At 35.6% G+C, this 12,619-nt stretch overlaps 1 protein-coding gene across 6 annotated transcripts in view; it reads right to left on the bottom strand.

Moving 5' to 3' along the window:
* The window catches only part of LOC150100731 (plexin-A2-like), a 992,258-nt gene that overhangs the window by 231,663 nt on the left and 747,976 nt on the right, over window positions 1-12,619 (bottom strand). For all 6 annotated transcript variants that reach the window (XM_090402045.1, XM_090402043.1, XM_090402046.1 and 3 more), the window contains 2 exons: window positions 8,317-8,431; window positions 1,424-1,555 (listed from right to left, as the gene is read on the bottom strand). In XM_090402045.1, the coding sequence (XP_090258171.1) occupies window positions 1,424-1,555; window positions 8,317-8,431 (247 nt within the window). The remainder of the gene's footprint in view (window positions 1-1,423; window positions 1,556-8,316; window positions 8,432-12,619) is intronic.

Here is a 12,619-nt window from a genome sequence, read left to right as displayed (position 1 = left end):
TTTTCTACACCCAACTATTACAGACTGATCAATATCTCAGGAGTAGTGCATAAGGTATTGGAGGAGTTGATCAAACCAGAAATCATCAATGGGGCACAGAAATATGGTAGAATTGGGGTAGACAGCATAGATCTTGAGGGCACATTAATTTACTCATTCTATAATAAAGTGACAGTTGAGATGGATAACAAATGAACACACCACGAGACTGTTAGACTTTGGAGAGGTATTTTGGATGACACTGCAAGTAACACGGATAAATTGGAATAGATATGAAGCTAGTTGGTAACATAGATAAGAGGGCAGCTGATGGATACTTATTTTCCTGTCTTATTTCATGTAAGAGGCCATACTTCTTCTCCCTCACCATTGATAGTACTCCATTTCTACATGATATCAACCACCCCTCCTAGATTGACATCTTTATCCTCTCCTGGCATAAGCACATCATATTTGCAGCCTTCTTCAAAAACCATCAATCTCCTCCTTCATTCTTCCACCTACCTATGTCTCTTCTTGACTATGTGCCCATAAATAGGAATGATGTGCTATGCAATTAGTAACTTCATATGTGTGGGGCTGATTCGCAGAATCGATTCATAGAGTCACAGAACCTAAAAGGCAGGTGATCAGCAGTGGTGGCGTTGCTGTTTAATTTATATATTAATGATACAGGAAATAATTTGAGGCAAAAAACATCCCAGTTGTTTTCTGATGATGCACAACTGAGAAGTGCAAAGTTTAGTTATTTTCCCTACACATATTAAGCATTATATTTTGCTGACCAGTCTGCTTTTAACAAAGGTAAAGGGGGGAGGGGGGGGAACCTATGGGAAGAAAGATGGATTTTGTACTAAAAACCTTGATGTGCCATTTTCTGATCAAAAAACATATTCCTCTTTTCAGCAACAGCCTTACTCACCAGGTCTTGTTTCACTCAACTTCCTTTTACAAAGGTGAAAAGGTTTAAAAGCATCTATTTCAATCATCTGAAGATGCCTGTTCAGATATCAACTGCTAATCAAAGAGTTCTAACAACATGACTTCCAGACATACTTTAAGGCACGGCAAGAATACATAAAGCATTTTACAGCTATCCAGAAGACTGAAGCATTTTTAGAAAAGTGCTTTATTTGAAAAAAATCTATATCAATCTCATTTATTTAATTGTACTAGGCTCCTAAGATAACTGTATTCGACTTATGAAGATTATAAAATTGAATGTACAAATTGATAAATTATTGCTCACAGATCTCAAAACAATTATCTATATCAGTAAATTAATTTTCTAATACTACAAAAAACCTAAGTTACTAAACATCAAGAGTTAATACACATTCAAAAGATTATGAACATAGTACAATGGTAAGTTTCCTTCATTTCTGTAAATGTAACATGAGGTCAACAAGATTACACTAGATACCTGGATATTATCCACTTTCACTGTAATCCTTTTGTTAATCCCAGAGGAAACAAGAATTTCAGTAGAACCATCAGATGTAGTATTAATGCGAGGACAAAAACCAGGACCAGATCTTATACTTGGACCAACACTCTGAAATTATATATTAAAATCTAAGAATGCAATCAATATGTTTAAGCATACAACTTTAGCTTGCAAATACCAGCTGTAAATTTTAAGACTATATAAAACTGATAAGAAATAAAATTTATATAAAAATTATAGTACAAAATACTATAATTTTTATAGCCCATCATAATACCATATATTCATGTAAAAAAGTTTCCACAGAAATTTTTAAAAAAAAATTTTTTTTAATCACAAAATTCTATAACCAAACTATCCATATTTACAATTTTTGTTATGCCAAAACTAGTATGGTATGGCAGAGAAAAAAAAAAAAAAAGTACTGAACTTCAACACCTTTTTACTCTATAACATATGCTGTTGTAATTATTCAGTACTGTTTTTTTGTGCCATACTGTATATAGAAATGAAATCCAAGGTGCCATACGGTATCCTTGGATTTCATAATGATTCCAGGATGAGGTTGTTATAAGTATATTCTGCATGTAAATTGTATGTGTTCTCCTGGTCCATTTGCCTGTTTGCAGGATAATAAACCAGTTTCCAGGAGAAAAAAAAACAAAAAACTTGACATCTTTGTATGACACCAGTTAACTCACCTTCAGTTGAAAGTCCTGATAAGTTTTTTGTGTCTAGGATGGATTCAAACCCAGGTCTTTCCAGTTGAAGGGCATCATTGCTTATGAACTTTCCTTTCTCCTGAAAATATGTATGCAATGATGAACTGAAATGTAAGTTACACTTTAATAAAGAAAATCTGATATTTAACAAAAAATTCAATGAAAACTGTTTTTTGCAAGCCTGCTCGTAAAACACAAAATGAACTACTCATTGCATTTTAATTAAAAAATTCTTGAAAATTACAACAAAAAAAAATATTATGCTTGTATTCATATCTAATTTTACACTGAATCAACAAAATTTATTTAATAATAAAAATTGTTCAAATGCTCCAAAATCCTAAAACAGCCAAAGTACACCCATCTATGTGAGTGCACCCTCTCAGCTGTTGTACTAAACTGAAATACTGCATATCAGCAGCATTCCTGATTACCCTATCTATCTTTGCATCATCAGCAAATAGTTGTATTTTACCTGTCAAATCCTTTCCAATATCATTAATGTATAAACTGAACAACAGTGGACCAAGCACTGATCCTTGTGGTACACCACTTGTTACCTTAAATCTTGCAGACTCACATCCCCAGTGTACCACTTTTGGATATCTGTCAGTCAGCCATCCTCAACCACACTAATATTTTATAATCCAAACTCATGTTCTTCAATTTACGCAACAGTCTACCATTCTGTATTCTGCCAAAAACCTTAGCAAAATCCAAAAGTCTCATGGTGTAGCCGTTCCCCTTGTCTAGTTCAATGGTAACATTATTATAGAATGTGAGCAAGTTGCTAAAACATGACCTTCCCTTAGTAAATTCATGCTATTCATTGCAAAGTAGAGATTCACTGTCAACCCATTTCTGAATGCGAGCCCTAACCAGCTTTTCCAAAATCTTCACCACTTCTGAGATACTGATTGGTCAATAGTTGGATACATCGGTCTTTGCATCATCCTTGTACAATGGAATTACCACACATTCTTTCCATTCCTGGAGAATCTTCCCTGTTCTGAGACTCATATAATAATAATAATGAAATAAAGCCATAGCATGATCACTAAGCCTAAGTGCTGGAACATAAAGAAGTTGGCCACCTTGCCAAATATGGTATAGAAGACAGCTACACTCAGCACAGAGAAATTAAAATTCAGCTTTGATGTCTATCACATTCTCTCTTGGAAATGCTATTTAGATTACATAACAAGAAAAGACTAGATACATGAGGATTATAAGATGTAAACTAAGATAATGAGATGGTCATGAAATTGGACTGTGCAAGTCATGCCAAATAAAAATCCATGACGTTCTATATGTTGCAAGGAAGAATAAGAATGACTAGAGACTATAGAGAAGGATGATGCAAATTATAACAGTGAGAAAAGACCACTACAGAGGATGTAATGGAATTGTTTAATGAGCACTTAGTATTCCACATTGATGTGATGATGCTGTGTAATGCCCAGAAGGATGGTAATTACTATGCAGCCTATAAGGAAATAAATTAGGTCATCACTGCCTTAATCGAGAGGTTCCAACATACTGGGAGTATTCTGCTGCAATACAAAGGACATTTGGGGAGACCATGAACTATTAACACAAATGAGAATTATGTATGTGAGTGCTGGAGCAAGTGTTCCAGTCTGCGAAATGCAGTCAACATCAAACAGCAGTAAAATTTGGGATAATGAGGTGGTCACTACAGAGAATCCTTAAGGAGTTGGGTGCATTCATTCAGGTGGGTCAGTCTTTAAAAGCAAAGATTAAGCTGCAAGGTGGGAATAGCGTGCACACATGCTGGCCAGTATTTATGAGGATCTGTCCTTCCCCCATAATGTCTGGTCTCGGATGAAGCGCATTTCCATCTAAGTGGTCTTGCAAACAGACGAACCTTCAGGTCTTGAGAAACCTGTAGGTTCGTCTGTTTGCAAGACCACTTAGATGGAAATGCGCTTCATCCGAGACCAGACATTATGGGAGAAGGACAGATCCTCATAAATACTGGCCAGCATGTGTGCACGCTATTCCCACCTTGCAGCTTAAGCTTTGCTTTTAAAGACTGACCCACCTGAATGAATGCACCCAACTCCTTAAGGATTGAAGTAGTGCCCAATTATGCCATGGCCAGAAACCTCACAGCAAGAAGGTCACCATATGGTGCACAGTTTCTGGCCATGGCATAATTGGGCACTACTTCATTGAAAAGAGTGGTGTAACTGCGACCTTAAATAGTAAATGCTGCATCAAGGATGTGTTGGTTCTATTCACCCAAGGATTTGCATAGGAAGTATTGTACAAAAAACGTTCAATTTCATGCACAGGCCAGAGCAACTTGTCACACATCACGTGGTTCAAGAGCCTATTTTTCAGAACAATCCTCCCCAGCAGACTTATTTTGAGGTTTACAAAATTTCCGTACCCTTCACATTCTCCTGATCTCACATCACTCAATGCCTTCATTTGGGGGCATGGTGAAGGAATAGGTATTCTACCATGGCCTGCCTTCAAACCTTGATGAACTAAGGGATAAAAATACACGATATGTCCAGCAGATGTCCCAACCACTGTTCTTCAAGATGACAGAGAACTTTCACATGCACTACAAAACCTGTCTTGAAAGACAAGGAGCCCATTTTGAACACGTAATCTACCATCGTTAATACTTTATTTGACCAAAATTCTGCTGATAGTTGTGGATGTACATATATATAATCATGTGTAAACATATATTTTTTTATTAATAAAGCCATTTTCTCCTTTTACCATACTAAATATTGCAAATTATTCTGTTCTGTTCTTGGGCCAGAGTGTTCAGTTTATTTGTTAATATTTCATGTGGTATGAGAGACTATATTCAGTAGTTTCTGATAATGAAAAGATGGGAAGAGATAAGAAACATTGCTAATATCAAGTCCCTTCAGAAAAATCGAAACATACTTTTAGCATTTTAGCTCTCTCTCACTGCCACACTATCTATCTAAAACAGGGTGTCCTGCCTGCAGCAATTTTGGGCTTGTGTATCTGCCCAAAATATGCACCACATATCATGATAATTCTTTGAATGTAACCAAATCTGTGTTGGGGTGGGGATGAACTAATGTGTTTGTTTCAGAATATATTAGAAAACAATAATTAAAGAGAACACTATATTTGGGTGATATATTTGCATTACAAAAATATATAAATATGTGAACCACAATTAATGAGCTGTCTGAGACTGGGAAATATAAGGGACAGAAAGAACTGATGTGAATAGAAACACCTTCACTACTGGTAAAGGGATTATTAATAATTAACACTTTTAATATTATACGTGTGCCCTCTAAGTTGCTGGGTGGAGTAAATAACATGATCCCATAAACTCTATATGCATATTTGCATTTACGATGAACACAATTTAAAAAAAAAAAAAAAATTATGATGAGAAGGAAAGATTTGTTGGCAAACTAAATAATTAACCACTAATAAGCAGTCGCTGTATGATTTAGCTTAACTCAGTAAATAACTAAAGAGAGGGGCTAATCCAGTATATCTAATAATGTTGATCAAGTGATTCATCTAGGCATGGCAGGAATACATGTGGGTTGATGGAGAAGCAAATCATCCTGTACAATTTATTATTTTATGTGTATTGCCAGCCTGGCTGGCCGAGTGGTTAGTGTATCTGCTCTCCAGCCAAAAGGCTGGGGGGTTCGAATCCTGCCATGAGCATGGATGTTTGTGATTGTCTTTGGAAATACCAGTGGTGGTCGGCGGTAGATGGCGTTGGTGTGGTCAGTTGGTGGATTGAGTTGTGGAACAGGTGCCCTCCCTCGATGAGTCTTTGGACTCCCTGGAGGTGTCAAATAATAATAATAATTTATTTCTGTTTTATTTATATTTTGTTTGGTTTTTTAGGAATTTTATTTTATTCATTGATGATCAGGAGATGCTTTCTGCATAGTAATAAATAATTTCTGATCATTGGAATTATCCACCCTTCATGAATCCTATGATCATTACATAATTTTTATTTTTGTCAGTGGCTTTTCTGCCTTATCAATAATACATATCTCACATATTCTAGTATTTTATTGGAGATCAATGCATGCAGTCCACTTCTTATAATACATAAGACTCATTTTTATTCAGGAATAGATGAATTTTTACTTACTACATCTGTTTTTTTTTTTTTAAGAAAATTGGGATGAAAATGTTCCTATAGTGTGGAAAACATTCGATTCTCAACAGGTACCATACTGCAGAATTAAGTAAAGCAAGTCGTTTTATTGCATCACTAAATACAGTATTGATACATTTACAATCTATGTACTACATTTAGCAATAATTAGTGTAATTAGAGATAACTGGAATGACATTCCATAATGAAAAAGCACTCCTCTCCCACAGATCCAATGCTGCATGCATGCAAACAGAACAAATTTATTGTAGTTATACATAGCATCTAACTAAACACATTTGTCCTTAACATTTTTTCAATGTTCCAGTTGCAGAAAATACCAAACAGCTGTTTATAATGCAGTCACTGTGTAAAGAAAGCAGATAATTCATCATGTAAAACATATTTTCTGAAGCAAATAAAGATTCGTATGCATGTAACGTGAAATCATTCAAATTGATTCACAAATTCTAATTTTACAAATAAAATTCTACCAAAAAAGACATAACTAACAATGGTGTATATATAAGCTTTGTAAAAATCTATAAAAAATGTAAAAATGCAACTACCACAGCTCTACATAATCTCTCCTAGCCTAAATAAATACCCATGTCCATTTCCATAAATCTGGAAGAGTTATTATGAGATCTTCAGCTTGACAATCAAGATCATTCTCAGTGTCTCCAGAAGACACCAATTAGAACTCTAAGGTGGTCAGTGGTTGTTACCAGATTAACGTGGAAGAAATATTTCATAGAATGGGAATGGGAGTTAGAACAAGGGGCCATCCATGGAAACTGTATAAGGAGGGTGTGAGCAAAGGAGTGAGAAGCAAGTTTTTTAAATGGAGAGTTCTTGGTAAGTGGAATGCATTGCCTGAGTGTGTTGTGAATGTAGACATATTGATCAGTTTAAGGCATGGCTGGATGAGCTTTGTGTGTAATAGTGTGTACCTCCCATGATCAGTCTCCGACTCCACAGAGGTCAGATATAATAATAATATTATAATATTATTATTCCAAATAATCAAAATCCAAATAATAATATTATTCCATTTAATATACTTCCTTGGCTTCTTTTGTGTGCACATGTATATTCTTATCTTTATGCCTGTGAGGACTCTTTATTAACAAAGATGAAATATTAGCTTGATAATTAAATGAAATTTAATTATCACCACCAGGCATATGCTTCTTTCCATTAAACAAAAACATAAGTATCAGGATTCTTGAATGTCAGCAGTTATGGGGAAAAGTTAATGTAATGTAGAGTAAATTGCAGTATTTTATCAGACCTAGATAAAAGAGTTTGTGCAACCTATAGCACAAATGAAAAGAAGTATCTTGAGCAGGAAAGCATATCTATTTTTTTTTTCCTTTGGTGTGTGTGTGCATGCACCAGGAAAGGCTAGAGATGCAAGTCAGCCCATAAAGAGAAATTTGCTCATATTTGAAGATCTAGGTATCAAAAGTAAAATGAAGTGAAACGAGATCTTTCTTGTGGGAAATAAGATAAATCTTGTGTTTACAAGGCTATCCTCATCCACTGAAGAAGAGCAAGGAGGTCAAAGTGATGGTGATGAGTTTTAGCAAAAGGGACTGGAAGGATATATAAAGGATTAGATGAAGGAAGAGTTGAGAAGAACAAGAGGAATTCACTTGAAGTTATGTGCTGAACAAGCGAGGAAAATTTTTTTTTAAATCAAAAGCATTGCGTGAGTGGAATGTACTGCTGGCATTTTGCAAATGCAGAATTTTAAAGAAAAATATGACAGCCATGTTGCAGACTGAGGGAATCCTCCAATAATGTCTATTTAATGCCATGAAACCTATTAATACTAAATTCTAATGTAGGAGAAAATCTACTGAATAATAAAAATAGAACTACAGTTATGGAAAACTAAAATCTGAGAAATTAATCAGAAAATGCTTTACATCATCACACACATTATCAGTTTTTGAAAAGAAATAACATCATAGAATACCACTCACTGAAATTCCTGTAACAAGAACATCGTTACGACAGTTTTCACCAGTATCATGAGTACAACGATGCTTTCCCACACACCAATCACAGGGAAATGGACTAGAAACACACTGGGTACATCTGAAATTAACAAGCACAGACTGTTTGCTTACTATAACCAAATCCATATAAGTATTTATAATAAAATTAAAAATTTGGCATTTATAGAAATTTAATTAAAATACACACACACACACACACACACACACACACACACACACACACACACACACACACACACACACACACACACACAGGTTGAAAAAAAAAAAATAATGGAAACAATAAGATATTTAGGAACAGAATTTGTTTCTGTTGGCTACATTGAAAAAAAAAAATTTGGTAGCAGCACTGATGTTCTAGTTTTGTTTACATTCTGTAGTTCCCATGCAAGTACATTAATGATTGTACTGAGTGATAATTCATGTTAATAAAAATCAGAAAATAGGAGACTTGTCTGACTTTGAAAGAGGACAAATCATTGGTATGTGTTTAAGCTGGAGCATCAGAGACAAAAACTGCTACATTATTAGGTGTATCGAGATCAATGATTTCTAAGGTTATGTTGACACACACACAGATCATGACAAGACAACATCATCAAAGACAAAGTGTGTAAAAATTAAAAATGATAGAAAGAGATTGACACACATTGAGAACTGTTTAAAAAAAAAAAAAATCACAGAACTACTGCAGATCAATGATTTCTAAGGTTATGTTGACACACACACAGATCATGACAAGACAACATCAAAGACAAAGTGTGTAAAAATTAAAAATGATAGAAAGAGATTGTCACACATTGAGAACTGTTTTAAAAAAAAAAATCACAGAACTACTGCAGAATAGGTAACAATAGAACTGAATATTCATCTTGCAGAACTTGTTTCTACAACTGTTCGATGCATAAATCCAATATTCACAGTACAGCTGTAAATATTGGATTTACCTAAACCTGTTATTACTGAAAAGAATGATCAGATGTGCAAACAATGGTGTCTGACTGTCAAACATGAATGAACACTCAAAAAGTAAAAACGTGATATGTCACGAGTCGACCTTCATGCTGTTTGCTACATCAGAAGGGGTTTATGGTTGAGAAACATCCAAGGAAGCTTACAATCTGGAATGCATGGTTCCAACAGTAAAGCAAAGGGATGATTCTGTAATGGTCTGGGAGGCAACATCGTGATATTCTGTTGGTCCCATTATTTGGATAATCAAGTGCATCCCATGATCCAAATGTTATTTCCAAATAGCAATGAAGTATTCCAAGATGATAATACTCCCATTCACACAGCTTGGACTGTACAGTCATGGTTTCAAAAGTAAAAAGGTGAATTTTAGCATCTTCCCTGTCCAGAACATAATTACCAGACTTGAAGATTGAATCACTCTGGAGTCAGCTTTGGAGACTAGAATAAGAAACAGATTCCCACCTCCAATGTCTTTAAACAACTTCAAGATGTTCCTCAAGAAGAATGGTACAAAATTCCACCAGAAACTATTCAAAATTTATTACAGTCCATTCCAATAAGAATTCAGGCTGTATCAAAGGCAAAAGGTGATCCAGCACCATATTAATTATGAAATATGTATGTATAACCAGTGTTTCCATTATTTTTTCAACCATATTTAAAGAAATTTAATGACTATAAGTTGAGAGATACCAAAATAGAAAAAAACTATTATTTGAATGCAAAACTAGTTTCATCTTCTCAGCAGACTTCATTCGGTGCCTAACGCGAAAAGAGATATACAAAATTATACATTACAAGAGAACAACAGCTATAAGTTAACTTGTAAATGTATTGCTGACAACTGAAAGCATTCTGGAATGCCATAGTATTGTTGAGCAATAGCTTTGGATTTCACAATTCTTCTCTCTGGAGAGAAGAATTGAACACAACAAAACTTATTCTGCATCTGGTCCAGCTTAATACTAACCTTAGTTATAATCTATCTAATTGTAACTCTCTTCAGCTATGCAGCCTTTGGTGTACATGAGATCATGCCCGCATGAACATGACCAACAATACTATGGCATCCAGAATGTCAGCAATATGTTTGCAAGTTAACTTATAGCTCTTATTCTTGTAATGTATATTTTTGTATTTCTCTTTTCATGTTATGCACCTGATGAAGTCTTCTAAGAAGATGAAACTAGTTATAAATTCAAATAATAGTTTTTTTTCTATTTTGGTATCTCTCGGGTTCTAGTCATTAAATTTCTTCGATTATGTCATATAGCTGAGTAAATCAGTTACATCAAATATATTTCAAATTCAGGAATAAATGAATAAAGCTATTATTAGAATGTAATTTAAAAACTGATTACTTTTCAACATTTTAATTATGTCCAAGAAATCAATGTTCAAGTGGAACATGACAGATATAAATTAAATAACATTAGCAATAAGTAATGCCGGCCTGGCAGGCCGAGTGGTTACTGCATCCGCTCTCCAGCCAAAAGGCTGCAGGTTCGAATCCCACCGTGGGTATGGATGTTTGTGAGTGTCCGTGGAAATACCAGTGATGGTGGTTGGTGGGAGATGGTGTTGGTGTAGTTGCAGTCAGTTGGTGGTTGAGCTGTGGAGTTGTAGAGCAGGTGCCCTCCCTCGATGAGTCCTTGGAGGTGTCAAATAATAATAATAATATATTACATGTGTATCTCCAGGGTCATTACAAGAGACCCAGACTATTCATCATTTAATAAATGCTCATCACTTTTTTCCTTAAATTCATTAACTGACAAAACTCACAACCATCTCAGGCAGCTCATTCCACTCATTCACCACTCTCTAAGCAAAACATCAAGTTCTCATATTGCTGCTAATTGCATGCTTCCGCAACTTCCAGAGACATCCCATTCAGTCATGCAATGGAAAATTTCCTTAGTATCTACACTAAAAATTTCAGTAACTTATACTGCTATCATATATCCTCTTCTCTGCCTATTAGTCAAACTTTGAAACCCACAAACCTTTGATCTATCTTCATAGGAAGAAACCCACAAACCAGTTACTATTTTTTGAATATGTAGGATGAATTTGAGGGATAAATGGAGCTATATAAATGGAACAGACTGTATTTAAATAGTTTTGGTATGAGTCAGGGGAGAGAGAGACTGCTGTTGTAAGGAAGGGTAATGATTTCAGTGAACAGATGATCTCAGGAAATAAGAAGTGATATGGAAGAGCAGGAAAGTAATCCAGGAGGAGCTTGTAAATGGTGAGAGTGAAGAGAATGACAGGATGAGAAAACAAGGCAGACAAAGAAATAGATTGGGGAAGGGAGATAGGAAGACACTGTGTGAGAAATGTGAATGTAGGATTCAGAACAATGTGTGAATAAACAAAAAAAGCAATGGGAAGTGGGTATGGCGAGGGCTATAGGATTGGTGGTGACAGGTTTACCACCAATATGAAGGATTCACATCTAAGTAGCTTGGAAGTACCAAAGCACTTTACATCGATTTTTACAGAGGTCAAGTCTCATGAGATTGTTACAAAAATAACCTTGTGTCTCTCTATATATTTCATGCTAAATATTAATGTAAATAACCCTATGGGAATTGACTGTACTTACTGCTTTAACAAAAATTTCTGGAATGTAAAAAAAACAAAGGCAACTTTGCCACCAGAACTTTGTATAATAGCTATGTATAAGGGCACAAGAAAGTTGTTTACAATTTAAGTGTATGAGAAAGTTGTTTGCGAGCTCTGCGTATAAACACCTTCTAGGTCAGTGTCAAAGAGATCAGCAAGTTTCAGATAAATTTCCATTGCCCAACATGATAGGATTAAAGGAGTGCACGGAGGAGAAGAGAGAACGGGTCAGTCTTAAAAGAAGATCAAGGAGTCGTGCCAAATTCTTTGGGGGTTACACTTCGTGCAACGTCCCTGAGAAGGGGAAATAAAAAGGGACCAAGAGAGTTATCGGGAGCGTGGTAGTCATTGTCGTTGGCAGTCAGAGGCAAGCAGCAGTTATTGAGGTCGGCAGTTAGAGTTTTTGTCGTCAGCAGTTAGAGGCAGAAATACCGGGAGTAGGATCCAGAGGACCAGATGTTGCGGCGAACCCATGCCATAGGAGAAAACTGGGAATGACAAGAGAACAGCCGATGTAAATACCCGAGCCAAGTGTCGGTTGGATGTCTTTTTGCCATGGGAGGTCAACTGAAGCCAATAGCCGCAGGGCAAACTTCAAGTGCCAGAGAATTTGCCCGTATGCTGAAGCCTTTTGGCTGAGCTATTCGAGTACTACAGATTG

This window comes from Typopeltis vanoorti, chromosome 12, assembly GCF_054136105.1.
Source record: "Typopeltis vanoorti isolate ZY-2024b chromosome 12, IOZ_Tvanoo_1.0, whole genome shotgun sequence".
NCBI lineage: Eukaryota > Metazoa > Arthropoda > Arachnida > Uropygi > Thelyphonidae > Typopeltis > Typopeltis vanoorti.
The sequence above is the reverse complement of the archived record's forward strand: the minus strand, read 5'-3'. Positions and strand labels throughout refer to the sequence as shown.